Source organism: Neopsephotus bourkii, unplaced genomic scaffold (assembly GCF_033783945.1).
Source record: "Neopsephotus bourkii isolate Nb327-2 ecotype Australia unplaced genomic scaffold, CSIRO-AGI_Nbou_v1 NB_904, whole genome shotgun sequence".
In the NCBI taxonomy this organism is placed as follows: Eukaryota; Metazoa; Chordata; class Aves; order Psittaciformes; family Psittacidae; genus Neopsephotus; species Neopsephotus bourkii.
Window position 1 is genome coordinate 46995 of NW_026901398.1, and position 27930 is coordinate 74924.

General features: G+C 62.7%; 1 protein-coding gene across 2 annotated transcripts; it reads right to left on the reverse strand.

Annotated features, from left to right (window-relative positions):
* Positions 1-6: 6 nt before the first annotated feature.
* Positions 7-27680, reverse strand: KIRREL1 (kirre like nephrin family adhesion molecule 1). 2 transcript variants are annotated; one of them, XM_061357478.1, is made up of 16 exons: positions 27445-27680; positions 8561-8710; positions 8417-8494; positions 7120-7269; positions 4819-4976; positions 4581-4731; positions 3528-3633; positions 3281-3429; positions 3076-3203; positions 2871-2997; positions 2679-2779; positions 2388-2586; positions 2128-2235; positions 1869-2008; positions 1400-1477; positions 7-1306 (listed from the first exon to the last, which is right to left on the reverse strand). In XM_061357478.1, the coding sequence occupies exons 1-16, from the start codon at positions 27500-27502 to the stop codon at positions 839-841; spliced, it is 2349 nt and encodes a 782-aa protein (XP_061213462.1). In that variant the 5' UTR covers positions 27503-27680; the 3' UTR covers positions 7-838. The 2 variants fall into 2 exon arrangements, with proteins under 2 accessions (XP_061213462.1, XP_061213464.1); XM_061357480.1 differs by lacking the exon at positions 8417-8494 and having other exon boundaries at positions 27445-27679.
* Between the last annotated feature and the right edge of the window lie 250 nt (positions 27681-27930).

Sequence of the window (27930 nt, forward strand, 5' to 3'; positions counted from 1 at the left end):
GCCCCCTTTACACCTTTATATACATTCAGAAGAGGGACCCCCCCAACCCCACACCAGTGGGACCAATGGGGTGCTCTTGGGGTGAGTTTGGGGTGACACCAGCGCGGCAGAACCTGGAACCACTGCCCATGCCCAGCTCTGAGCGTGCAGACAATGGGGGTCTGCAGCACCCCAGGACCCCTGATGGGAGCGCGGGGCTGGAAGTGGGATGGATGGGAAAGGGGAAGCTGGCCCTGGGTGCGGGCTGTCCCCAAAATCAAGGCACAGGGAATGGGAATGGGCTGGGATGGGGCTTTTTTTGGTGTTGCCTATATGTCTGTACCTACAGCCACGTGCGCACACACATATAGCAGCTCCCTCGCAGGGATGGGATGGGATGGGATGGATGGGATGGGATGGAATGGGATGGATGGGGATGTGATGGAATGGGATGGATGGGGATGTGATGTGCAGCCCCTCGCTCCTGCAGAGGAGCTGGATCAGGGGACCCATGGAGGAAGGCTCCAGCCCCACAGAGCTTTGGAAGGGATCCGGGGGGGACCCGCGTGGACCCGCACGCACCCACTGAGGCTGGAGGGGGGGGAGCGGGATCAGCGGGGTTGGTGCCCCCCAACCCTCTCCCTCCATTGGGAAGGTACCAAACAGAAAGAACCGGCTTGAGTGGAAGCTCAGAGTGCCCAGGGCGCATCCCCAGGGGCAGGGCGATGCTTGGAGCCCAGCCACCGGCGGAGGAGCCGCAGGAGGGTCAGGATGAGCCCCTGAATATCAGGGGACAGTCGTGAGGTACCTGTGGGACCCCCCCCTTTTTGTGCCTGTGCCTCCCATCCCCTGCGCGCCCTCAGACGTGCGTCTGCATCCGCTGCTGGAAGCGCTGCCCGTAGTCCGAGTGCTGGGAGGTGTAGGAGAAGCGCGTGGCGCTGCTGTACTTGCCCATGGGGTCGTAGGCGTCGTAGGGCGCCCGCTCCATGCTGGGGGGCTGCCCGTAGCCCAGCCGGTACGTGGGGTACCCAGCACCGGTGGGGAACGCCGCGTGGCCACCGTAGTTCTCATAGGAGAGCTGGCTCGCGGTGTCAGCGCCCGGTGCGGGGCCAGGCGCCGGGGCGGGCTCCGGGGTGTATTCAGCGGCGGCGGTGGGGCCGCGGCTGTAGGTGCTGAGCTGAGCGTAGCCGCTGGAGTGCGAGAGGCGCGAGGGCGGGCGCGTGTCGAAGCGCCCGGCGCCCGGTGCCCGGTAATCGGCGTAGAGCACGGAGCGGGAGGACGGGCGGTCCTCGTGAGCGCGCACGTTGTAGTAGCCGTTGGTGGGGTCCTGGTGGAGGGAGGGGGGGGGAAAGGGGGTGATGGGGGGGATGAACGGGAGGGTGAGGGGGTCCCCCCCACGGACCCTGCCCCGGCACCAGACCTTGAGCTCGTACTCCTCGCGGGTGTCGATGGTGTCGCAGCGCAGGTCCTGCTTCAGGTCCACGTCGTCCTTGAATGACTGTGGGAGAGGGGGAAAGGGATGAGGTTGGTCCTCAATAGGATGGGTTGGGTTGAAGGGAGCTTAAAGCTCATCCACTTCCAACCCGGGATATCATCCACTGGAGCAGGATGCTCCAAGCCGCTGTGTCCAACCTGGCCTGGAGCACTGCCAGGGATGGGGCAACCACACCTTCTCCATTCAACCCATTCCAGTTCCCCACCACCCTCACAGGGAAGAACTTCCCTACATCCAACCTAAATCCCCCTTGTTTTAGTCTGAACCCATCACCCCTTGTCCTATCGCTCCAGTCCTGATGGGCTGATGAAGATATCACTGATGAAGGCCCCTCTCTGACATCCTTGGTCCCATCTATCCCAGGGCAGGGAGGAGGCTGCGGGGTGTCCCTTACCGAGTAGATGGCCTTCATGACACGGGTGGCCGTGGACACGCTGGCCGTGTCCTCCTCCCGGTCCGTGTGCAGCGTCAGGGGCTCCCTATTCACCGTCTCCACCTTGATGTCCAACTTGCGCAGGGTGACGTCCTTGCGGCCTGGGGACACGCGGGACCGGGCATGGATGGGCACGGCCACCGGCAGCTTCCTCCCACCCTGTCCCCATGGGTGGCATCCACTGCAATGAGTGCAGACCCCCCCCGTGCCCACCACTCACTTCCTTTCCGGCGCCGGTAGAGGAAGCAGGCGAGCGCCACGAGGAAGCTGATGACGAGGATGCTGGCCCCGATGGTGGCCCCGGCAATGATGCCCACGGGCAAAACCTCTACAGGACATGGGGAGACATTAGCTGGGGACAATGGGACAGGGGCACTGCCAGGAGGTGGCCGTGGCACAATGGCTCCATTGCCTTCAACACCCAAGCCGGAGCCAGGCTCGCCAGCATCCCTGCATCCCGCGGTACCATCCCGCTCCTACCTTTCTCCTCCAGTTGGATGATGGCTGTTCCCGGCCCGAAGCTGTTCCAGGCCGTGCAGTTGTAGCGGGTCTGGAAGTCTGCGTCCATGACGTTGTTGATGGTGAGGGTGGAGAGGACCCCGCTGCCCGTGTTGGTCCTCTCCACCGTGTACCGCTCCAGCGTCCCTGCCTCCAGGATGTTCTCCTTCCAGGCCCACGCCTGGCCACGACGGGGTGGGAAGAGGGGTTTGCATCAGCACCTGCAGCTCAGGGTCCCCCCCAGCACCCCCATGTCCCCAGCAGAGCACTCACGATGCGGTCCGGTGGCGGTGTGCTCCCGATGAAGCATTCCACCTTGCCACGGTCCCCGCGCACCGCGTACTGCACCGCCTCGCTCGAGATGATGGGGGGTCCTATGGGACACAAAGGGGGGGCTTGACCTGGACCCCAGGCACTGCTCAGCACCCACTGCAGGCCAGGGTCTGGCGGGGGGGACGCACTCACCGTTGACGTAGAGGGTGACCTCGCGCTCGCCAACGCCGATGCGGGGCACGATGGCTTTGCAGATGTACTGCCCCGCATCGGCTTGGGTGACGGACTTGAGGTACAGCTGGTTGCTGTTGCTCAGGACCTGGGTGCAAACACCATCAAGGAGAGGGCATGGGGCACCCCCTAAGCCCCCCATCCCATCTCACCCACCAGCCCCTACCATGTTGGACTCCTTCTTGGTCCAGGTGAGGGTGAGTGGCGGGTTGCCGGACCACACGCACGTCAGCGTCACGTCGGAGCCGATGTCCGTGACGGTGGGTTTGGGGTCCACCACGATCCGAGGCGCAACTGGAGAGGTGGGGACAGGGTGAGAGGGGGGTGCCGGGAGCCAGGGGGTGCCGGGGGTGTGGGGCTGCCCCACTCACAGTGCACGTCCACCAATGTGCTGACGTTGGTGCTGCCGATGTCATTGTGCACCTCGCAGGAGACGGGCTCCGTGAAGAAGGTGTAGTCCACCTGCGTGTCGTACCTGTTCTCCTTGGCGTCCTCGATGATCACCCCCCCTTTGGCCCACCTACATGGGGGCAGACACCCGAGGTGGGAGCGTCCCAGCATCCCTGCCATTCCCATGGGATGCTGCGGCCAAGCAGGAGGTTGGGGACGGAGCCTCACCTGTAGCCTCTGATCTCGGGGTTGGCGGTGGCCATGCAGGTGAACACGACCCTCTCGCCCTCCTGCACCGTCTGGGGCTGGATGGACAGGGTGACGGTCGGGGGGTCTGTGGGGAGGGTGGATGGAGAGGTACGGGCTCAGCGTGGCCCAGGGACAGGGGACAAAGGGACAGTCCCCCTCCCAGTGCTGCATTGCTTCTTCTCCATGCTGAGCAGGAGATGCCAAAAGCTTTGTGTGGGCACCCAGCATCCCTGCCCATTGTTGGTGCTGGCAGTGGGTACCCAGCGTACCTGCCTGCTGTGGGTGCTGGTAGTGAGCACCCAGCATCCCTGCCCATTGATGATGCTGGTGGTGGGCACCCAGCATCCCTGCCTGCTGTGGGTGCTGGTGGTGGGCACCCAGCATCCCTGCCCATCATGGGTGCTGGTGGTGGGTACCAGCATCCCTGCCCATTGTTGATGCTGGTGGTGGGCACTCAGCATCCCTGCCCATCACAGATGCTGGCGGTGGGTACCAGCATCCCTGCCCATTGTTGGTACTGGTGGTGGGCACCCAGCATCCCTGCCCATTGTTGGTACTGGTGGTGGGCATCCAGCATCCCTGCCCATTGATAATGCTGGCGGTGGGTATCACCATCCCTGCCCATTGTTGGTGCTGGTGGTAGGTACCAGCATCCCTGCCCATTGTTGGTGCTGGCGGTGGGTACCCACCATCCCTGCCCATTGATGATGCTGGTGGTGGGCACCCAGCATCCCTGCCCATTGTTGATGCTGGCGGTGGGCACCCAGCATCCCTGCCCATCACGGGTGCTGGCCGTGGGTGCAGAACCTTCCCGCAGCAGCCACTGGGGGTCGGTGTTCTCCACCGAGTCCCACCCCAGCCACCAACCGGATGAGCACATCCCAATGGACACAACCCCTGTGCAGGAACCCAGCTTCACCGCTGGGGCTGGGATATCCACACACCCCCAACCCCCCCCAGAGCTCATCTCCAGCGCCCCCAGTGCCACCAGCAGCACCAGGAACCATCCCGCCCCTCCCGGCATGGACTCACGGTGAACATTGAGCTTGACGAAGGTCTCCTTGCCCGCCGGGATGGCTTCGTTGGTGCTGCGGCAGGAGAACACCCTCCCGATGTCCAGGTCCGTCGGGTTGATGGCCAATTGGCTCGTGGTTGTCTCCCTCTTGCCATCGGGCAGCACCTCCTGCAAGGAGATGGGGTGGTCCCAGGACCCCCAGCACGGCACTGGGGCCGTGGGGCGGTGCTGAGGGATGGATGGGGGGTGCGGTACCGTGCTGGTGATGGCTCCATCCTGCTGGAGCCCATCGCGGTACCAGACGATGGTGGCCGCCGGCTTGGCGCTGCGGGCCCGGCACGTCAGGTTGTAGGGGGTCCCCGCACGGAGCAGGATCTCGGGGGCTCCATCGATGGTGGGGTCCTCAGGGGGGACTGGGGAGGGAGGACACAGGGGACAGGGTGGGAATGGGGGGGGCAGGGATGGGGTGTCCTTGTGACAGGGACCCCAGCACCCGCAGGAACCTCCTCCATGTGTGGTGGGGGGGAGAGGTTGGACTGGATGAGCCTAAAGCTCTTCTCCAGCCTGGTGCTCCCATGATGGGATGCCCAGGGAAGGAGGATGGAGACAGGAAGGAGGAAGGAAAGAACCCCCCCCTCCCCCCCATTCCTGCAGTGTTTCTGCCGCAGCTCCGGCATTTTCCTCCCTTTTCCTCCCTTTTCCCAAGCTCCAAAAGTTGGGAAACCCCAGTTCCTGCCCGCGGTGCCGGAGCCCATAGGCGAGAATAGGGAGGGAGGCGTTAAAGGGAACAGCGCCCGAGGCTGGGAGGGAAGGGGAGGCACAGGCAGAGCCAGCGCTTCCCATGATGCTGCCTGCATGGCCCTGGGACACGGGGGGGGACATGGGGGGATGTGGGACATGGGGGGCACATGGGGTATGGTGGGGACATGGGGTACAATGGGGGTCATGGGGTAGAATGGGGGGAAATGGGGTAGAAGGGGGGACATGGGACATGGGGGGGGTCATGGGGTATGGTGGGGACATGGGGTAGAATGGGGGATATGGGGTATGGTGGGGTTCTTGGGGTATGGTGGGGACATGAGGTATAGTAGGAACATGGGGTACAATGGGGGACATGGGGTAGAATGGGGGAAATGGGGTAGAATGGGGGACATGGGGTATGGTGGGGGTCACAGGGTACAATGGGGGACATGGGGTACAATGGGGGACATGGGGTAGAATGGGGGAAATGGGGTAGAATGGGGGATATGGGGTATGGTGGGGGTCACAGAGTATGGTGGGGACATGGGGTACAATGGGGGACATGGGGTAGAATGGAGGAAATGGGGTAGAATGGGGGACATGGGGTATGGTGGGGGTCATGGGGTACAATGGGGGACATGGGGTAGAATGGGGGACATGGGATATGGTGGGGGTCACAGGGTATGGTGGGAACATGAGGTATAGTAGGAACATGGGGTACAATGGGGGACATGGGATATGGTGGGGGTCACAGGGTATGGTGGGAACATGAGGTATAGTAGGAACATGGGGTACAATGGGGGACATGGGCTACAAGGGGTACAGGAGGGACCTGGGGTATGGTGGGGGACATGGGGTATGGAGGATACATAGAGCACAGTGGGGGACATAGGGTATGGTGTGGACATGGGGTTATGGGGGTCATGGGGTATGGTGGGAGACATGGGGTACAGTTGGGGACATGGAATGCAGTGGGAGACAAGGTATGGTGTGGATATGGGGTATGGGGGGACATGGGGTAGAATGGGGCACATGGGTTAAGGCGGGACATGGGGTACAGTGGACACGAGGCATGGACATGGGGTATGGTGTGGACATGGGGGGACATGGGGTAGAATGGGGCACATGGGGGACACAGTGGACACGAGGCATGGACATGGGATATGGGGGGACATGGGGTAGAATGGGGCACATGGGTTAAGGGGGCACATGGGGCACAGTGGACATGAGGCATGGACATGGGATATGGGGGGACATGGGGTAGAATGGGGCACATGGGTTAAGGGGGCACATGGGGCACAGTGGACACGAGGCATGGACATGGGGTATGGGGGGACATGGGGTACAGTGGACACGAGGCATGGACATGGGGTATGGGGGGACATGGGGTAGAATGGGGCACATGGGTTAAGGGGGGACATGGGGCACAGTGGACACGAGGCATGGACATGGGGTATGGGGGGACATGGATTAGAATGGGGCACATGGGTTATGGGGTACAGTGGACACGAGGCATGGACATGGGGTATGGTGTGGACATGGGGGGACATGGGGTAGAATGGGGCACATGGGTTAAGGGGCACATGGGTTAAGGGGGGACATGGGGTACAGTGGACACGAGGCACGGACACGGGGTACAGCAGGGCCAGGGGGTAGAATGGGGCACACGGGTTAAGGGGGCACATGGGGCAGAGTGGACACGAGGCATGGACATGGGTTAAGGGGGCACACGGGGCCCAGTGGACACGAGGCACGGACACGGGGTACAGCGGGGCCAGGGGGTGCGGCGCTGCCCCGGCTGGGGCCCTCACTCACTGAGCACGGTGAGCTTGGCGCGGCGGGAGCGCAGCGCGGCCTCGGTGGCCTGGCACTCGTACACGGCATCATCGGAGAGCTCGGCCTCGCTGATCTCCAGGTTGTACTGGCCCGAGTCCGCCGTGCCCACGATGCGGTACCGGGGCCAGGCTGCGGGCAGCACCGGGAGCGGGGTCAGCCCCTCCCCAGCCTCTGCTCACGGGGAGCCAGGGGCTGCCTGCACCCAGGGACAGCCCCGGGGGGACGGGGGCAGCCGGTGGGGATGTGGGGGGCCTGGTGGATGGGGGGTGCTCAGTGCCCGCAGGGACCCCAGTGCGTGCAGGGAGCCCAGTGCGTGCAGGGACCCCAGTGCATGAAGGGACCCCAATGTGCGTGCAGGGATCCAGTGCATGAAGGGACCCCAGTGTATGCAGGGACCCCAATGCGTGCAGGGACCCCAGTGCATGCAGAGACCCCAGTGTGCGTGCAGGGACCCCAGTGTGTGCAGAGACCCCAATGTGCGTGCAGGGACCCCAGTGTGTGCAGAGACCCCAATGCGTGCAGAGACCCCAGTGCATGAAGGGACCCCAGTGCGTGCAGAGACCCCAGTGCATGAAGGGACCCCAGTGCGTGCAGGGACCCCAGTGCGTGCAGGGACCCCAGTGTGTGCAGGGACCTCAGTGAGTGAAGAGACCCCAGTGTGTGCAGGGACCCATTGCGTGCAGGGACCCATTGCATGCAGGGATCCCAGTGCATGCAGGGAGTGCAGAAACCCCAGTTTGTGCAGAGACCCCAGTTTGTGCAGAGATCCCAATGCGTGCAGGGACCCCAGTGCGTGCAGGGACCCCAGTGCGTGCAGGGACCCCAGTGCTTGCAGGGACCCCAATGCGTGCAGAGACGCCAGTGCATGAAGGGACCCCAGTGCGTGCAGGGACCCCAGTGCGTGCAGGGACCCCAGTGCGTGCAGGGACCCCAGTGCGTGCAGGGACCCCAGTGCGTGCAGGGATCCCAGTGCATGTAGGGACCCCAGTGCATGAAGGGACCCCAATGCATGAAGGGACCCCCGTGCGTGCAGGGACCCCAATGCGTGCAGGGACCCCAATGTGTGCAGGGATCCCAGTGCGTGTAGGGACCCCAGTGCATGAAGGGACCCCAGTGCGTGTAGGGACCCCAGTGCTTGAAGGGACCCCATTGCGTGCAGGGACCCCAATGTGTGCAGGGACCCCAGTTGGTGCAGGGACCCCAGTGCATGCAGGGGCCGCAGGAACAAGCAGTGTGTGCAGGAAGGAAGCAGCAGAGCACAGGCACCCATCCCTACCCCATGCTTCGCTGCTGGGGCCCGTGCCTCGAGCCCCTCCGCAGCCGGGATCAGTGCACGGGGAGCTGGGAGCAGGCTCTGCAGGAGATGCAGCGCTCAGTGAGAGCTCCCCTGCGGTGCCAGCCCCTTAAACCCCGCGGGTACCTTTGAGCCCCTGGCCCATGCCCAGGGCGAGGCCGTCCTTGGTCCATTGCACGATGCCGGAGTAGTTGAGCACCACGCAGGAGAGGACGATTCTGTGCCCGGCCACCACGGTCTGGTCCTCGGGCTCCTCCACGAAGCGCGTCTGCAGCGCTGCGGGCGGAGGAGGGCGCTGAGCCAGGGCGCGGGGAGCGCTGCACGCCCGGTGCTCGGTCATGGCCCCGCTCCCATGGGAGAGCTCTGCTGGGGCTTGCGGGAGGCATCGATCCCGGGGCCACATCACGGGGCCAGGGCGGATCGAGCGGGACAGAGCGGCGGGGGGGGGCCGGGGAAGGGATGGGGAGGAGGAGGGCAGAGGGAATGGGGCATCACAGGCAGGGATGGGGAGCAGGAGAGCAGAGGGAATGGGGCATCACAGGCAGGGATGGGGAGCAGGAGGGCAGAGGGAATGGGGCATCACAGGCAGGGATGGGGAGCAGGAGGGCAGAGGGAATGGGGCATCAAAGGCAGGGATGGGGAGCAGGAGGGCAGAGGGAATGGGGCATCACAGGCAGGGATGGGGAGCAGGGACGCAGTGGGAATGGGGCATCAAAGGCAGGGATGGGGAGCAGGAGGGCAGAGGGAATGGGGCATCAAAGGCAGGGATGGGGAGCAGGAGGGCAGAGGGAATGGGGCATCAAAGGCAGGGATGGGGAGCAGGAGGGCAGAGGGAATGGGGCATCACAGGCAGGGATGGGGAGCAGGAGGGCAGAGGGAATGGGGCATCACAGGCAGGGATGGGGACAGGAGGGCAGCAGGAATGGGGCATCAAAGGCAGGGATGGGGAGCAGGAGGGCAGAGGGAATGGGGCATCAAAGGCAGGGATGGGGAGCAGGAGGGCAGAGGGAACGGGGCATCACAGGCAGGGATGGGGAGCAGGAGGGCAGAGGGAATGGGGCATCAAAGGCAGGGATGGGGAGCAGGAGAGCAGAGGGAATGGGGCATCAAAGGCAGGGATGGGGAGCAGGAGGGCAGAGGGAATGGGGCATCAAAGGCAGGGATGGGGAGCAGGAGGGCAGAGGGAATGGGGCATCAAAGGCAGGGATGGGGAGCAGGAGGGCAGAGGGAATGGGGCATCACAGGCAGGGATGGGGAGCAGGGACGCAGTGGGAATGGGGCATCACAGGCAGGGATGGGAGCAGGGACGCAGTGGGAATGGGGCATCAAAGGCAGGGATGGGGAGCAGGAGGGCATCAGGAACGGGACATCACAGGCAGGGATGGGGAGCAGGAGGGCAGAGGGAATGGGGCATCACAGGCAGGGATGGGGAGCAGGAGAGCAGAGGGAATGGGGCATCAAAGGCAGGGATGGGGAGCAGGAGGGCAGCAGGAACGGGGCACCAAAGGCAGGGATGGGGAGCAGGAGAGCAGAGGGAATGGGGCATCAAAGGCAGGGATGGGGAGAAGGGCAGAGGGAATGGGGCATCAAAGGCAGGGATGGGGAGCAGGAGGGCAGAGGGAATGGGGCATCAAAGGCAGGGATGGGGAGCAGGAGGGCAGAGGGAATGGGGCATCACAGGCAGGGATGGGGAGCAGGAGGGCAGAGGGAATGGGGCATCAAAGGCAGGGATGGGGAGCAGGAGAGCAGAGGGAATGGGGCATCGCAGGCAGGGATGGGGAGCAGGAGGGGAGTGGGAATGGGGAATCAAAGGCAGGGATGGGGAGCAGGGACGCAGTGGGAATGGGGCATCGCAGGCAGGGATGGGGAGCAGGAGGGCAGAGGGAATGGGGCATCAAAGGCAGGGATGGGGAGCAGGGATGCAGTGGGAATGGGGCATCACAGGGAGGAGCCGCCTCATCCCAAGGGGTTCTCCATGGAAAGGGTTTTTCCTGAAATATCCCACTGATTTCCGCTGTGGAGCCGGACTGGGGGAGGCAGAAACCCCTTGGGATGCGCGAGCTGTGGGTAATGGAGCTGCTGCGTGGCTGAGCTGGGCCTGGCACGGCACGGAACGGCACACTGGGGCTGGCACAGGCTGGGATACAGCAATCCATGGGGTCTGGAGCTGGAGGCACCCCAAGATCGATGTGTGGTATCCGCAGGTGCCAGGCTGTGCTGGCAGGCACCCCCAAAGCCCCAGGATGGGGCACCCTAGGATGCAGTACCCGGGATTGCTGGCACATTACACCCATCATCCCTGGGATAGTGTACCCCTGGATCCCTGGGACCTGGTAACCCCGGGATTGCTGGAACGTGGTACCCAAAATCCCTGGGATGGGGAACCCCTAAAATCAGGCATCACAGCATCCCCTGCATCCCCAGGAATGAGGTACCCAGGGAGCCTCAGGCTGGGGTACCCGCAGAGCAGGCAGCCCAGGATCCCTGGGTTAAGGTACCAGGAATGGAGACAGAGCAGGGATGCAGGCAGGGAGGGAGGCAACGGGAGTGGGAGAGGCGGGGGAAAGAGGGGAGGGATGGAGCGGGGATGGGGGGAGCCGGGGGGGGGGAATAAAGCACAGAGCGGAGATCAAAGCGGAAGGTGTCTGGAGAGAGGTGGGAGCGAGGGAAGATCAGAGAGGGAAGAGGGAGCAGGAGGAGCAGACAGCACGGGGGGGGACCCCTGCAGCCCCCCGCCTGCATGGCCTGGCATTGGCGTTCAATGGGATGCGATGGGATGCGGGTGATGCTCTCAGCAGTTGAAGGTGACAGGGACAGGCACTGAGGACGTGGATGCTCTGCCCTCCTCCAGCCGCGCCAGCATTCCCAGTGCAGAGCATCCTGCCCCTGCCCAGCCCCAGCCCTGCTGCTAATCCTGGCACTGGATCACTGGGAGCCGCAGGGATTGAGGCTGCAGCGCCCTGGGCTGGATGAGGATGCTCCATGGCACCCACCCGGTGCAGGGGGGATGGGACCCCTAAATCCAGCACCAAAACACCCATCAATGGGACCCTCCTGCACCCCAGATCCTCAGGGCAGGGGTCAGTGGGTGCTGGTGTTCCCCCCTTTGGGTGCTTGGTTACCGGCTGGGTTTTGGGGTGCAGCAGGCTCCTGACTTTCCCCCCCCCCCTTTTGGGGTGCCCCAGGGGACCCGGGTGGGGGCTTTGAGCGTTTCCCCCCCAAACACCCCCCCTGTGCTGCCCATCCTGCTGGAATGGGGATGTTCCATCCGGATCCTGGGGCCTGGGGGTGCAGGGGGGGCCTCGGCACAGCCAGAGCCGAGAATTCCATGTTATGGGGCCTTGACACAGCACAGGAGGCCCAAAAGGCAAAGGATGCCCCCCCATCACCATGCCCCCCCCATCACTGTGTCCCTGCATCTCTGTCTGCCCCCATCACTGTGCCCCCCATGACCGTGTCCCCCCTTCACCATGCCCCCCCATCACTGTGTCCCCCCCATCACCGTGTCCCCCCCATCACCATGCCCCCCCCATCGCTGTGTCCCTGCATCTCTGTCTCTCCCCATCACTGTGCCCCCATTCCCATGTCCCCCCATCACTGTGTCCCCCATCACTGTGTCCCCCCCATCACGATTACCCCCTGTCCCTGTGCCCCAGCCCTGGCACCATGGCGTGGGGGGGGGGGGCTTGCGTCACCGTGGCCTTGGGCTCTGAGCACGGATGTGCATGGGTGCACACATGGGTACACGTGTGTGTGTGTGCATGGGAATGCACAGCAGTATGTGCTTGTGTGCATGGGAATGTGCATGTGTGCATGGAGTGTGCATGGGACCATGGGCCTGGGTGCATGGGAGCACAGCCACGTGCATGTAAGAACACGCCTGTGTGCATGGGAACACGCACATGTGTGTGGGAATCACATGTGTGCATGGGAACACATCCACGTGTGCACGGGAACGGGCCTGTGTGCAGGGGGCTGTGTCTGTGCGGGGTCCCCGTGGGGCTCAGAGTGCCCATGGCCGGCCTTATGCCTGCCCCATGCCTGCCCCACAGCACCCCCACACCTGCCCCACGCCTGCCCCACACCAGCCCCATGCCTGTCCCACACCAACCCCATGCCTGTCCCACTCCTTCCCCACTCCTGCCCCACACCAGCCCCACGCCTGCCCCACACCAACTCCATGCCTGTCCCACTCCTTCCCCACACCTGCCCCACGCCTGCCCCACACCAGCCCCATAGCAGCCCCACTCCTTCCCCACTCCTACCCCACGCCTGCCCCACACCAACCCCATGCCTGTCCCACTCCTTCCCCACTCCTGCCCCACAGCAGCCCCACACCAGCCCCATGACTGTCCCACTCCTTCCCCACTCCTGCCCCACTCCTGCCCCACACCTGCCCCACGCCTGCCCCACACCAGCCCCACACCTGCCCTGTCCCACTCCTTCTCCACTCCTACCCCACGCCTGCCCCACAGCAGCCCCACAGCAGCCCCACTCCTTCCCCACAGCATCCCTATGCCTGCCCCACACCATCCCCACACGTGTCCGCGGGCGCAGGGGCGCGGGAGCCGCCTCCCATCCCCATCTCCCTCCATTGCCCAGGCGCGGGGCTGCCGGAGCCCTGGGGCGGCCGCTCCCTCCCTCCCTCCCTCCCCTGCCGCTCTCCAGGCCGGGTTCAAAGCCGAGCCCTGGATGCGCGCTGACAGCTCTCAGATGGAGCCAAATCCCCGCACCGGAGGCTTTGCCTCCTCTATTATTATTTTATCCCCCCCGTGCTCCTCTGAGCTGAAGCTTTCCCCTTGCCTCTGCCCGAGTTCTTCCCGTCCGTTTGTACCGGGGGGAACAGAGAGGAAGGGGGAAGCGGCCCCTGCGCAGGCTTCATCCGCGGCGGAGAAAAGAGGATTTGGTGATTTGGCTTCCTCGGGGCTCTGCCCGGCACAGCAGGATGGGAGGGATGAGGCCGTGGATGAGGCATCGCTGCCTCCATCATCACCACTGCTTCCATCACCATCACTGGCCCCATCAGCACCACTGCCCCCATCACCATCGCTGCCCCCATCAGCATCACTGCCCCCATCACCATCACTGCCCCCATCACCATCACTGCCCCCATCAGCATCACTGCCCCCATCACCACCACTGCCCCCATCACCACCACTGCCCCCATCATCACCACTGCCCCCATCACCATCGCTGCCCCCATCAGCATCACTGCCCCCATCACCATCACTGCCCCCATCATCGCCACTGCTCCCATCATCACCGCTGCCCCCACCACCATCACTGCCCCCATCACCATCACTGCCCCCATCACCATCACTGGCCCTATCACCACCACTGGCCCCATCACCATCACTGCCCCCATTACCATCGCTGTCCCCATCACCATCGCTGCCCCCATCACCACCACTGCCCCCATTCCCCAGCGCCCCAACCTGCTCCTTGCCCAACCCAGGCTAAAAGCCACCAAGAGCTGGATCCTGGGGATCCAGGGGAAACTGAGGCAGGGATGGGGCAGCGCCCCCCCGGCAGCACCATGGGACAGGATGGATCCCACCAGGAATGGGGATGCAGCCGCGGTGGGTCCCATCCTGGCGGGTGCTGGCAGCCGTGGTGCCGCTGCTCGCCGCCGGCGGGATGTGCCGGTGGAGATGTGATTATCCCTGGCACATCCCGGCGCTCCCCCCGCTCCCGTGTCGGGGCTATTTTAGGCTCCAGCAATTTGGGGCTTTCAGCTGAAGCTGGTGACATCTCAGGGCAGGGATGCGTGGGGCTGGTGAGGGGCTGGGACCCCCCGCCCCGCTGCACCCCATCCGCAGCACAGGGATGCGGAGCACAGGATGGCCTCGGGGGTGCCCCCCGCCATCTCCCGCAGCATTCCCGGTGCTGGCAGGAGCCGGCCCCGCGCTCCCAGCAGTAAATGGGTGCTTGCAGGGGAAGGTCCCTGCTGCCAGCACCGATTTATGAAGCTCCTTTGCCGAGGTCATCCCGGCTCGACAGCGCCGGGCAGGAACGGCCCGAGCCGGGCGCTTGGGAAGAGCTTGGCAGGAGGAGCCGCTTCCGCTCCTTGTTGGGAGCCACTCAATGCCCTCTCCTCTTCTCTTCTCTTCCCTCTTGGCTTTGAACACGAGCGGAGCCCGGTGGCGGGGCGCAAATGGGACCGAGGGTACCAGCGGCCAGGATCCATCCATCCCCATCCCAGCCACACCACTGCGGGCTCAAAGCTCCGTTATCCCCCCCCCCCCCGGCTCCATTAGCAGCCCCCGGCGCATCCTCATCACAAAGGCATCGACCCCATTCGACCAAAATCTCTCTCCCATAATCCTGCTCTGATTGACATTAATTGAATATTCCTATCCTTTAATTCCTTATTAATTGAATCCCGCAGCCGCTGCTCTGTGTTGTGTGGCGAGCTGGCAGCATCCCCACTGTGCCAGCATCCTCCGTGCCCGGTTCTCCCTATCCCTGTCTCCATCCCCATCCCGTTGCCTCCGGACCCTTGGCCCTGGCTCCGCTCCCGGGTCCTCCCCATCCCGGCGGGAACGGAAAGTATTTCAACACCATCATATGACGCCAGCGCATCGCTGGCGAGCGCCCAGCGGGTGCTTGGGAGGCACCGGGATGGGGCCTCATCCAGCCCGGTCCCCCCAGCACCATCCTGGGGTGGGGATCAACCTCTGATCCCCTCTGCAAGAGCACAACCGGGGTGGTTTTACCCCAAACACAAAGGGGGAGAAGCAGGCATGGGGGGTACTTTGAGAGACCCCAAACCCACCATGGACACCCCCCAATGGCTTTGCTGTGCCTCAGTTTCCCCCCGGGCTGCTGGTGGGGGCTGCTCCGTGCCTCCCGCTCCGCTCCCGGAGCCGGTGGTCGGGAATCTCTCCGGGGAAAGGATGCTCCAGTTATTTTCATGGTTTAAAAGGCAAAATTATCAAAACAAATGAGGAAGAGATTGGTTCCCCTCCTCCTCCCCTCCCGCTCCCAACAGCAGCGGGGCCCATTGGCCATGCCCCCCCGCACAGCATCCGCTGGGATACTGGGATGGGCGCCCATGGTGACCCCATCTCCATGTCCCCATCCCTCTGCTGCGGTGCTGCCTTCCCCCATAACCTCATTTCCCCCCCCCAGCCCAGTCGCCAGTGCTGGTGACACCAATCTCCCAACAAACCGAGCAGCTCATTTCCCATCCCATCAAATATTCCACCTCCATTATTCCCAGGGCAGGGAACGGGCTTGGATCCAATCCGTGTTGGATGTGGTACCCTGCGTACCGCTGCCTGGGGAGCATCCCCCGGTTGCCATGGTCACAGGAGGGGAAACTGAGGCACGGGGCTGAGCGAGATGGATGGGAGATGGGGAGCTCATCCAGCTCCTCTTCCCAACCCATCCTTATGTTCTGATGGAAGATGGGCCGAGGCCCCGGGTCCTCATTACACGCAAATACACAACACAGGCACCACGCAAACCCAGTTCCAATTAAACTCTCTTTGGGAAGAGGCATAAATACCGGGGGAGCTGACGTGCTGGAATTGGGTTCCAGTTCGCCTTCCCGAGGAGCCTTAAATATTCCCCTTCTCATAATACTAATATAAACCAAAAATGAACTCCCGGCTCACGAAACAACATCTAAATTCCCCTCGTAATTACATTACTTTCAGCGCTGCAAAGATGCCAATAAAATATAAACCAGAGCTGGGCAGAGGGAGAGGAACTCGGGAAGGAATGGAATGAAGTGCTCCAGTGTGGCATGGCAAAGGAGCCAAGGGGCTGGGCCCCCCCATTGCTGCCCCATGGCCTCCAGCTCAAGGGTCCACCCCCCCCATGCGCATCCCAAGGGTCACCAATAGGATGCTCACATCCTGCTCCTGCCCCCCAAGTCAAGGCTGGGGTGGATTGGGGGGGGGGGGGTGTCTTTGTCTCGCTCCCCCCCCCGCCCCGCACTGGGGCAGGACCCAAAAGTTGATGGCAAAGCTCCGGCCCCTTTTCCCTGCCGTTAATCCCGGTGAAAGGGGGCAGCCAGGCAGAAAGACAAAGGGCTCGGTGGGCCCCATGTGGGGAGAGGGGGGACACGGGGACAGAGGGACATGGGGGGCACAGGGACAGGGAGACATGGGGGGAATGGGGACAGGGAGACATGGGGGGCACAGGGACAGGGAGACATGGGGGGAATGGGGACAGGGGGACATGGGGGGCACAGGGACAGGGAGACATGGGGGTAATGGGGAGAATGGGGACATGGGGAGCATGGGGACACATGGAGGGAACAGGGGAAATGGGGAACATAGAACCAGCGGGCACAGGTTGAAAGGGGCAATGTGGGGACATGCAAGGGACGTGTGCTTGTATGGAGCATGTGTGTGTGTGTGCACGTGTGTGTACATGTGTGCGTGCATGTGTGTGTGCTTGTGTGCATGTGCGTGTGTGCACATGTGTGTGCATGTGTGTGTGTGCATGTGTGTGCCTGTGTGTGCCTGTGTGTGTGTGCATGTGTGTGCCTGTGTGTGTGCCTGTGTGTGTGTGCATGTGTGTGTGTGTGCACGTGTGTGCGCATGTGTGCGCGTGTGTGTGCGTGTGTGTGTCCATGTGTGTGTGCGCATGTGTCTGTACATATGTGTGTATGTGTGTGTGCATGTGTGTGCGCGTGTGTGCGTGTGTGTGTGCATGTGTGTGTGTGCATGTGTGTGTGTGTGCATGTGTGCGTGCATGTGTGTGTGCATGTGTGTGTGCACGTGTGTGTGCACGTGTGTGTGCATGTGTGTGTGTGTGCATGTGTGTGTGCTTGTGTGCATGTGTGTGTGCATGTGTGTGTGTGTGCGTGTGTGTGTGTGTGTGTGTGTGTGTGTGTTTGTGTGTGCATGTGTGTGTGTGCATGTGTGTGTGTGTGTGTGTGTGTGCTGTGTGTGTGTGTGTGTGTGTGTGTGTGTGTGTGTGTGTGTGTGTGTGTGTGTGTGTGTGTGTGTGCGTGTGTGTGTGTGTGTGTGTGTGTGTTGTTGTGTGTGTGTGTGTGTGCATGTGTGTGCTGTGTGTGCATGTGTGTGTGTGCATGTGTGTCCATGTGTGTGTGCGTGCACGTGTGTGTGCATGTGTGTGTGCATGTGTGCGTGCATGTGTGTGCATGTGTGTGTGTGCTGTTTGTGCACCTGTGTGTTCCTGTATGTGCCTGGGTGCACATGTCTGTGTGTGCGTGTGTGCCCGCATGTGTGCGTGCATGTGTGTGTGCACGTGTGTGTGTGCATGTGTGTGTGTGTGTGCATGTGTGTGTGCACGTGTGTGTGTGCATGCATGTGTGTGTGCGTGTATGTGTGTGTGCATGTGTGTGTGCTTGTGTGCATGTGTGTGCGTGCACATGTGTGTGTGCATGTGTGCACGTGTGTGTGTGTGTGTGTGTGTGCATGTGTGTGCACATGTGTGTGTGTGTGCATGTGTGCATGTGTGTATGCATGTGTGTGCGTGTGTCTGTGTGCATGTGTGTGTGTGTACGTGTGTGTGCTGTGTGTGTGCCTGTGTGCACATGTCTGTGTGTGCCTGTGTGTGTGTGTGTATGTGCATGTGTGTGCCTGTGTGCATGCTGTGTGCTTGCACAGGAACAGCCATGTCCTAGAGCTGGGTCCCTGCACACATCCATGCACACCCGTGTGCACAGACACCCTGTGCCACCCTTGGTCCCTGCAGCACCCTAGGGTGGCCCTGGGGGGGGGTGGGGCGATCAGAGCCACCTTCACCCCCAGCCCTCCTCCTCCTCCTCCCCCCCCCACCCAGGGCCTGTGCTCCAGATGTGCGGGATGCTCCAGATGTTGCTCCCAACCGGGTCACCCCCCCCCCACCCATCCCGCACCCCAAGGGCCCCCCTTGGGTTCAGCGCATCCCTTGGACTCCCCCATCACCACTCCAGGGCCTGGCAGAGCCCCCCCCATGTTCCCCCCCCGGTGCTGGGGCTGCCAGCGCTGCTCCATTGGCTGGGGTTCCATTAATTTGTGGAATATTCCTGGTTGGAACAATGTCTAATTAAGACTTTTGTTTGTGTGTGCAAGCAGAGGGGGGGCTTTGGGGAAAGGGAGGGGGGGAATAAAGATCCCAAATCATTAATGAAGGGGAAGGGGAGGGGGGGGGTGCTGGCATCCTTCCGCCCCTACAGATGTCTTAATGAGACAGCGCTTAATAATAATGGGATTATCATCCCCATTGAAGCCGGACGGGCAGCTGGGAGAGCGCCCAGCAGGGCCCCTGCATCCCTATGGATGGAATAGGGTGAACCGGGAGCCATGCTAAGGGATAGGAGGGTGTGGGGGTGATGGGAACCGTGCCTCAGTTTCCCCATGGGCAGCTCAAAGGTGGTGCTGGGGGGCGGGGCTGAGGAGAGGAGGTTGGATTCTATGGGTTTAATAAAAGCCCCGAATCCAGGAGGAAATAGGTTGGAAAAGAAGGGAGAGAAAATCAATGGGGCTGGGGCTGGATCCCGGCCTTGCTCCTTCCCTGCTCTGCTCCAGCAGGCAGGAATTCCGGCTCCTTCCTCCCCATCCATCATCCCCCCCTGCCCCAAAGTGCCCCTCAGCATCCCCAGTGCATCCACATCACATCCCAACCAGCCACGTGCTCTGGGAGGCCCCACTTGGGATAAGCTAGGGGGGGACCCGTGGATATCGGGGGTCAGCGCCCCCCCCACATCACCCCAATGCTGGGGTCCCCACAGCGAGCACCATGTGAGGGGACACAGGGAGTCACAATGGGGTGACGCTGGGTTTGGGGCACACGATGGGTTCAGGGGGTTGCAATGGGGTGTCCCTATGTTTGGGGCTCACAATGGGGGTGACAATGGGTTTGGTGGTGGGGGGGGTAGTCAATGGGGTGTTCTAATGTGTTCCGGGGGGGCCGCAGCTCCCCAACGCTTCCCCCGGGCTCTGCAAGCGCTGCTCAGGAGGAGCCGGAGCGGAGCGGAGCGGAGGGAGCGGAGCGGAGGGAGCGGAGCGGAGGGAGCGGAGCGGAGGGAGCAGCCCTGGCTCCCGCTCCCGCTCCTGCGGTCGGAGCCCAGCGATGATCCCACAGGCCTGGAATTTGAGGAATTTCCTGCCAAGGCTCTGGAAGACGACGGAGAGAGAGCGAACCCCTGCGTTAACCCTGCGCTGCCCGGCCCGGGGGATGCGGGCCGCACGGAGATTCAGGGGGCACAGTCAGCTTTGGGGTGCATTCAGCTTTAGGGGGACACATTCTGCTTTAGGGGGCGCATTGAGCTTTAGGGGGGCACATTCAGCTTTAGGGGACACATTCATCTTTAGGGGGACACATTCAGCTTTAGGGGGGACATTCATCTTTAGGGTGCACATTCAGCTTTAGGGGGACACATTCTGCTTTAGGGGGCGCATTGAGCTTCAGGGGGGCACATTCAGCTTTAGAGGACACATTCATCTTTAGGGTGCACATTCACCTTTGGGGGGCACATTCAGCTTTAGGGGACACATTCAGCTTTGGGGGGCACATTCATCTTTAGGGCACACATTCATCTTTAGGAGGCGCATTCAGCTTTAGGGGGCACATTCAGCTTTAGGGGGACACATTCAGCTTTAGGGGACACATCCAGCTTTAGGGGGACGCATTCATCTTTAGGGGGGCACATTCAGCTTCAGGGGGCACATTCAGCTTCAGCGAGCACATTCAGCTTTAGGGGGCACATTCATCTTTAGGGGGACACATTCATCTTTAGGGGGACACATTCAGCTTCAGGGGGGCACATTCAGCTTCAGGGGGCACAGTCAGCTTTAGGGGACACATTCAGCTTTAGGGGGATGCATTCATCTTTAGGGGGGCACATTCAGCTTTAGGGGGCACATTCATCTTTAGGGGGGCACATTCATCTTTAGGGGGGCACATTCAGCTTTAGGGGGCACATTCATCTTTAGGGGGGCACATTCAGCTTTAGGGGGCGCATTCAGCTTTAGGGGGTCACATTCAGCTTTAGGGGGCACATTCAGCTTTAGGGGGTCACATTCAGCTTTAGGGGGACACATGCAGCTTCAGGGAGGCACATTCAGCTTTAGGGGGGCACATTCAGCGCTGGGGGTGCCGCTGGCAGCTCCCATACGGATCCGGCCGGTGGGTCCAGGCCCTGCACTGATGTGGGGAGCAAGGCGCTTCGTGCCTCAGTTTCCCCATTGCCACCCTCCTGCTGTGCCCAAGGAGCCCCCCAGCACCCAGCGCATCGCCCTGTGCCCCCCACACCAACCGAGACCACAGCAGCGCAGCCAGGGGGGGCTCAGCACCCCCAAGCCCTCGCTGGGACCTGCAATGGGGCTCTGCATGCCCCGAACCGAGGCTGGTGGGGGTGCGGGATGGAAAATCCTCTCCCAAAGGTTAGAACTATGGGTTTATATCAGCTATGGGCTCAGATCAACTCTGATTTTATACCAGCTATGGTTTTATATCAAGTATGATTTTATATCAACTATTATTTGTTGATATAAAACACACTTGAGAGATGGAGGGGGTTCATAAAAGAACTAAAAGGGGATGGAGGGAGCAAGTGAGAATGCAGCTTGAGACCCCCCACCCCTGTACAGGGTTCAGAGGGTCCCATTCTGCCCAGGGCAGTGACAGGAGCTGGGCACCAGCCCCACTTTACCCTCAGCACTGGGCTATTCCCATCCCCAGCACCGGTACCCATGAGGACACAGCCAGCATCAACCTGGGCCGGGGGCAGCCTGGGTGCCCCCATCCCACAGCTCCCATGGGATGGGGCTCACGGAGCATCCCCATGCGCTGGTGCTGCAGCCTTCATCCCGCTCCTCTTCATCACCCCGCTGCCCCCCGCAGCTCCCGGTGATGCTCCTGCGCCCCATTGCACCCCATGTGCTCCTTGCACACTCCCTTGCACACTCGCCCGCCCGCACACACTTTCCCGGCTCCTTTTCTTCGCCGTTCCTATGGCAACCCCTCCAAGGCACAACCGCTCTCCGACTGGAAATAAAAGTTGTTTTTCCTCCCCTCCTCCTTTACTCCACTCTTCCCCCCCCCCCCCCCCCCTTATTTTGATTTCCATTTGGATCATAATCCGCCCGTTGCCATGGCAGCGCTGGCAGCCCTTTATGTCCCAGCCCTTGCAGAAAAGGCCTCTCTCCCCCTTTTTCCCTTCCCCAAGTGGGTTTGCTCCTTAAATCCCTCCTTCCTGCCATCCCCTCGCAGCAGCGAGCCCGGGATCCAGCCCGGCACCAGGACCTGGCGTCACCGGCTGCGCCACGTCCGACGCCACGCCGACGGGACCTCGGTGGAGGGTGGGTGGAAAGGAGCTTGGCTTCCGACTCCCAGCCCTGATAGATGCATCCCAGAGAAGTCCAGGCTGGATCCTGGAGCACAGCTCCAGCCCTTTTCCAGATATCCTTAACTCTGCCCATTGCTCGGATGCGCCTGAGCATCCTTCTCTGTGGGTTGGTACCCAGCGGTTCCTCATCCAAGCATCCTTCCCTATGGGCTGGTACCCAATGGTTCCTCATCCGAGCATCCTTCCCTATGGGCTGGTACCCAAGAGCATCCCCACTCAAAGGATCCTCCACTATGGACTGGTACTCAGGGATTCCTCATCTGAGCATCCTTCCCCATGGTTTGGTACTCAGGGATTCCTCACCCAAGCATTCTCGCCTGTGAGCTAGTACCTGAGAGGGTTCCTTGTCTGAGAGTCTCTTCCATGAGCTGGTACCTGAGAGGTTCCCCACCAGAGCATCCTCCCCATGGGCTGGTACCCACAGCATCCTCACCAGAGCATCCTCCCCATGGGCTGGTACCCACAGCATCCTCACCAGAGCATCCTCCCCGTGGGCTGGTACCCACAGCATCCTCACCAGAGCATCCTCCCCATGGGTTGGTACCCACAGCATCCTCACCCGAGCATCTTCCCCATGTGCTGGTACCCACAGCATCCTCACCCGAGCATCCTCCCCATGGGCTGGTACCCACAGCATCCTCACCCAAGCATCTTCCCCATGTGCTGGTACCCACAGCATCCTCACCCGAGCATCCTCCCCATGGGTTGGTACCCACAGCATCCTCACCAGAGCATCCTTCCCATGGGCTGGTACCCACAGCATCCTCACCAGAGCATCCTCCCCATGGGCTGGTACCCACAGCATCCTCACCATGGGTTGGTACCCACAGCATCCTCACCAGAGCATCCTCCCCATGGGCTGGTACCCACAGCATCCTCACCAGAGCATCCTCCCCATGGGCTGGTACCCACAGCATCCTCACCAGAGCATTCCCCGGTGGTACCCACAGCATCCTCACCAGAGCATCCTCCCCATGGGCTGGTACCCACAGCATCCTCACCCGAGCATCCTCCCCGTGGGCTGGTACCCACAGCATCCTCACCAGAGCATCCTCCCCATGGGCTGGTACCCACAGCATCCTCACCAGAGCATCCTCCCCATGGGCTGGTACCCACAGCATCCTCACCAGAGCATCCTCCCCATGGGCTGGTACCCACAGCATCCTCACCAGAGCATCCTCCCCATGGGCTGGTACCCACAGCATCCTCATCAGAGCATCCTCCCCATGGGCTGGTACCCACAGCATCCTCACCCAAGCATCTTCCCCATGTGCTGGTACCCACAGCATCCTCACCCGAGCATCCTCCCCATGGGCTGGTACCCACAGCATCCTCACCAGAGCATCCTCCCCATGGGCTGGTACCCACAGCATCCTCACCCAGATCATCCCTGGTACCCACAGCATCCTCACCCGAGCATCCTCCCCATGGGCTGGTACCCACAGCATCCTCACCAGAGCATCCTCCCCATGGGCTGGTACCCACAGCATCCTCACCAGAGCATCCTCCCCATGGGTTGGTACCCACGGCATCCTCACCAGAGCATCCTCCCCATGGGCTGGTACCCGGCGCTTTCCTCTCCCCCATCCCATCCGGAGGGTGCCATGGAGGGAAGCGCTGTGTCTCCCGCTGGCAGCACAGGCTGATCCCTCCATCCCCTCCGCCTTGCCCGCACCGTGCCCGCTCCTGGCTGGGAGCAGGAGGTTATGAAAATGAGCTGTGTGCCCAGGAGACTGTAATTATCTGCTAAGTGCGAAAGCTGGAGTGATTAATTAAGAGATAATAAAAAGAAAAGGAGGCTGGAGAGGGAATAACGGATGCTTTGATGATAAAACCTGAGGTAAGGCAAGCAATTAGGGGAATCTTTATGGAGCGTTCGCTATAATCCCTGCGTGGCGGGGGGCTGGACGCATGGATGCACGGACAGACCCACGGACGAGCAGAGAGGCCAAAGAGCCTCCGTGTGCCACAGTGCTCCAGCATCCCTTGGGATCTGCTCTGTGGGATGAGGAGGATCCCAGGTAGGATGTAGGCCAGGAGGACAAGCTGCTTTGGGATTGAGAGGCGCCCAGTGACACCAGTTCCACATCCAATGGGTGCATTGCTACCGAATGGATGCACGGACGGCTCCGCATCCCGGAGGCAAGAGGCAGGATGATGCTGGTGCTCTGTGGCCGGGCTGGCTGCCTCCCCGCCGGCACCGGCTGATTCAACCCTGGCACAGGCTGCCCGGGCAAGCCCCGGCAGAGCCCATGCAGCCGGCTCCAAAGGCAGGGCTGGATCCCGGCCCTTGCATGGGGCTGCGGCGCATCCCAGGCTCCCACATAGGAAGAGCAGTGCTGGGGGGGGAACAAGGGGCTCCATCCCCTTGCCCCTGCTCTGGAGATGGGAAAAGCATCAGCAAAAGGCAACAGCCCCAATCCCGGTTGCCAAAATGGGGCAGCTGCAGCGACCCACTGTGGTTGCATCCCCTCCACTGAGGGGCTCTGGGGACAGGGGTACAATGGGGGTGACCCAGGGTCCTGCCCCTGCACTGGTGGCTGCTGAACACAGCGAGGACAACGCGGAGCCAGGGATGGATCCATGGGAACAGCTCTGGAATTGGTGGGGGTCACCCCAGGCAAGGAGGGACCCCCAGGATGGGGCCTCCACTGGTCCCACAGGCAGGGTGGGATGAACCAGGCCGGGTTTGGGTGTCCCTGTCCTGCGCCCCCCTGCCCCACACACACATCTCAGCCCTGGAGCATCTCTCATGCCCTTTGTTACCTTGCAGCAGCCAATGGTCATCTTCAAGCCCTGGTGATGTGCAGGACCAGAGCTGCCACCCAGGGGGGACAGGCAGGTCCCCACCATCCTCCCCAGCACCACCGGAACCTTCCTTCGCCTCCTTCCCCCTTGTGCAGCCACCGAGTGCATCCACAGCTTGGCTGGGGCCAAGCAGGGTGGCTTCTGCCCTGTCCACATCCCTCCTGCTCCATCCCCATCCCTTCCTTCTCATCCCCATCTCTACTGCCCTGCCCCTTCCCTCCTGCCCTGTCCCCATCCCTCCTGCCCTAGAAATCTGGGGCCAAGTGGCCACATCCCTCCATCCAAGCCCCATCCAAGCCTCATCCAAGCCCCATCCAAGCCCCATCCAAGCCCCATCCAACCCCCATCCAAGCCCCATCCAAGCCCCATCCAAGCTCCATCCAAGCCCCATCCAAGCCCCATCCAAGCCCCATCCAAGCTCCATGCAACCCCCATCCAACCCCCATCCAAGCCTCATCCAAGCTCCATCCAAGCCCCATCCAAGCCCCATCCAACCCCCATCCAAGCCTCATCCAAGCCCCATCCAAGCCCCATCCAAGCCCCATCCAAGCCCCATCCAAGCCCCATCCAAGCCCCATCCAAGCCTCATCCAAGCCCCATCCAAGCCCCATCCAAGCCCCATCCAAGCTCCATGCAAACCCCATCCAAGCCCCATCCAAGCTCCATGCAACCCCCATCCAAGCCCCATCCAAACCCCATCCAAGCCTCATCCAAGCCCCATCCAACCCCATCCAAGCCCCATCCAAGCCTCATCAAGCCCCATCCAAGCCCCATCCAAGCCTCATCCAACCCCATAACTCATCCAACCCCCATCCAAGCCCCATCCAAGCTCCATGCAACCCCCATCCAAGCCCCATCCAAGCCCCATCCAAGCCTCACCCAAGCCTCATCCAAACCCCATCCAAGCCCCATCCAAAAGCCACCAGCAAAGGGCTCATCCTGACCTCAAACCACCCGGTGCCACCCTGGCTCCTTCTGACGGTGCCTCCCAAGGCTCTGGGGCTCAGCCAGGGCATGCAGTGACCACACCAGGCCTCAGCACCACACATGAGCCCTGTGCCCCCCCTGCTGCCCCCCTCTTCCCTCCCCTTCAGTTTGGCTTCATTGGAAGGGGGCAGCGAAGGGGATGGGAGAGGAAAAACCCCCCCGAGAGGAAGCGAATCACCCAGAAAATGAATAAATATCTCAATGTGAGGCGCAATCACGGCGAGTGATTGAAACGGGGGGAAGAAGAATGGGATTCATTTAGGGAAGATACAGGGAATTATGTAGGGAGAAATGAAGAGCGATGAAACCCATCCAACATCTCAGTGTGCAGGGATGTGAATGGCACCAACACCCCCCAGCTCCTGGGGCCTGGAGATGGGGGGGGGAACCCAAATTCTACACCCCCCCCACCCCAAAAACAGCTTTGGAGCAAGGCTTGGAAGCAAGACGCAAACTTAGCGATGGGATGGGGGTGCTCGGGTGGGAATTGGGGGTCACAGGGACCCCCCCCTTGGTAGCTGCTATTGGGAATCTCACTCTTCCCAAGCAGCGATGCTGGAGCTGGGCCCCTCGCACCGACGGGATCCACATGGCACCGGGCGGGAGAGCTCAGCTTTTGTTCCTGGGAGGGCAGCGGAGCCCCACGGCGCGGGGGAGCCTGGGACGTGCCCCCCCCCCGCGGCCCCCCTATAAGAGGCTTTACACGCTCCTTTAAACCCCGGGTCCACTCCGAGCCTTTTTTCCCTCCTCCCGGCATCTTAGCAACGCCGCCTCCTTAATTAAAACTGAGATTGGATTTTGGAGCTGGGAAGGAGCCGGAGGCCGCGCGGGGGGGGGGGAACGGGGGAACGGGGACGGGACCTGGGGACGGGACCTGGGCACGGGGCAATGCCCAGCTCCAGCCCTGCTGGGACCTCAGCATCTCGCTGCACGCATGGATCACATCCCCCTGCCCCTCATAGGGAGGTTGAGCTTTGGGGAGGCCCCGTGGGGCTGGGGGGGGGGGCGGGGGCTTAGCCTGACCTTGGCTGCAGACCCCCCCCCCCCCCCCATGCCTCAGTTTCCCGGGAGATTTGGGGGTCCGATCTGGGGGGTTTAATGGGGGGGGGGAGCAGCAACCTCTGGAAGGCGAATGGGGGGCAGAGGGGGCCCCACGCTCCCCCGAGCACGAGGGGTGGGAATTGGGGGTCTCAGAGCCCCCCACCCAGAGACACCCCCCCCCCATCCCCATGGATGGGCTCCCCACCAGCATCGTTGTGGCCGGGTCCCCATCACCCTCAGCCCTGGGTGTTCACCCCACAAAAGCCGGGGTGCCCAGGCCCGGGTCCCCATTGCTGGAGCACCCTGGGGTGCCCTCGAACACCCCCCCCCCATTCCCACATCCGAGCCCCCTGCTCACCCGCACCCCTCATCCCGCACCACCGGCGGCACCGGGAGCCCCGTAGGGCCCCCCCCCAGCACCCAGATGGGGGGGGGGGGAACCCACAAACCCTTGACCCCAGAGCGGGGCATCCAAGCGGGGGCAGAACCGAGGGGGGGGGGGGAGAACCGGACGCGGCTCCGCCGGGACCCCCTCGTAACGGCTGGGGAGGGGCCCACGAGGAGCGGCCGCGGGGAACCGGGGGATGCTCCGGGGGTACGGGGGGGGGGGTCCCAGCAGCCCCAGGACCCCCGGCCCAGCCCGGCCCGCGCCGCCGGTTCCCGAGGGATCGAAGCCGCCCCGCTCCCCCCCTCGGTCCCGTTCCCGTTCCCGTTCCCGTTCCCATCCCGCCGGGATCGGAGCCGCTGCCCGCGGCGGGGCTGGAGCGGTGCCCGCGGAGTTGGGACTCGCACTTGGGGCGGCCCCGCGCTGCCCGGCGCCGCTGCCCGCTCCCGGTGCCCGGTGCCCGGTGCCGGTACCCACCTTGCCCGCGGGTCCCGGCGGCGCTGAGCAGGCAGAGGAGGATGAGGAGGCTCCGCATGCTCCCGCCCCGGCCGCGCTCCGGGAGGGGGGTGGCCGCTGCCCCGCTCCGAGCCCGGAACCGGCCACAGCTCGGCCCGGGGGGAGGGGGGGGGGGGGCCGGGACCGGCACCGGCACCGGAACGGCCCCGCTGCGAGCGCGAGAGCCCCGAGAGCGGCGGGGGCGGGGCGGGGGCGGGGCGGGGGGGGGGGGGGGGGGGGGGGGGGGGGGGGGGGGGGGGGGGGGGGGGGGGGGGTGCAGCCGGGGGGTGTTGGCGCGTGTTTGGGTGCACGCGGGTGCCTGGTGGGGTGTGCACGTGTGTGTTCGGACACGTACATGTGTGTTCGGGTGCACACATGTGTGCTTGGACGCGTACATGTGTGCTGGGGTGCGTACATGTGTGTTTGCTCGTGTACATGTGTCTTGGGGCGCATACATGTGTGTTCGGA

Coding starts and splice junctions, on each gene's coding strand:
- KIRREL1 (XM_061357478.1), bottom strand. CDS start 27,502: ATGCGGAGCCTCCTCATCCTCCTCTGCCTGCTCAGCGCCGCCGGGACC. Junction 8,711..27,444: donor CGCCGGGACCCGCGGGCAAG/GTGGGTACCGGC, acceptor CTCCGCCCGCAG/CGCTGCAGACGCGCTTCGTG. Junction 7,270..8,416: donor CCCCAGCAGCGAAGCATGGG/GTAGGGATGGGT, acceptor TGCTGCCCGCAG/CCTGGCCCCGGTACCGCATC.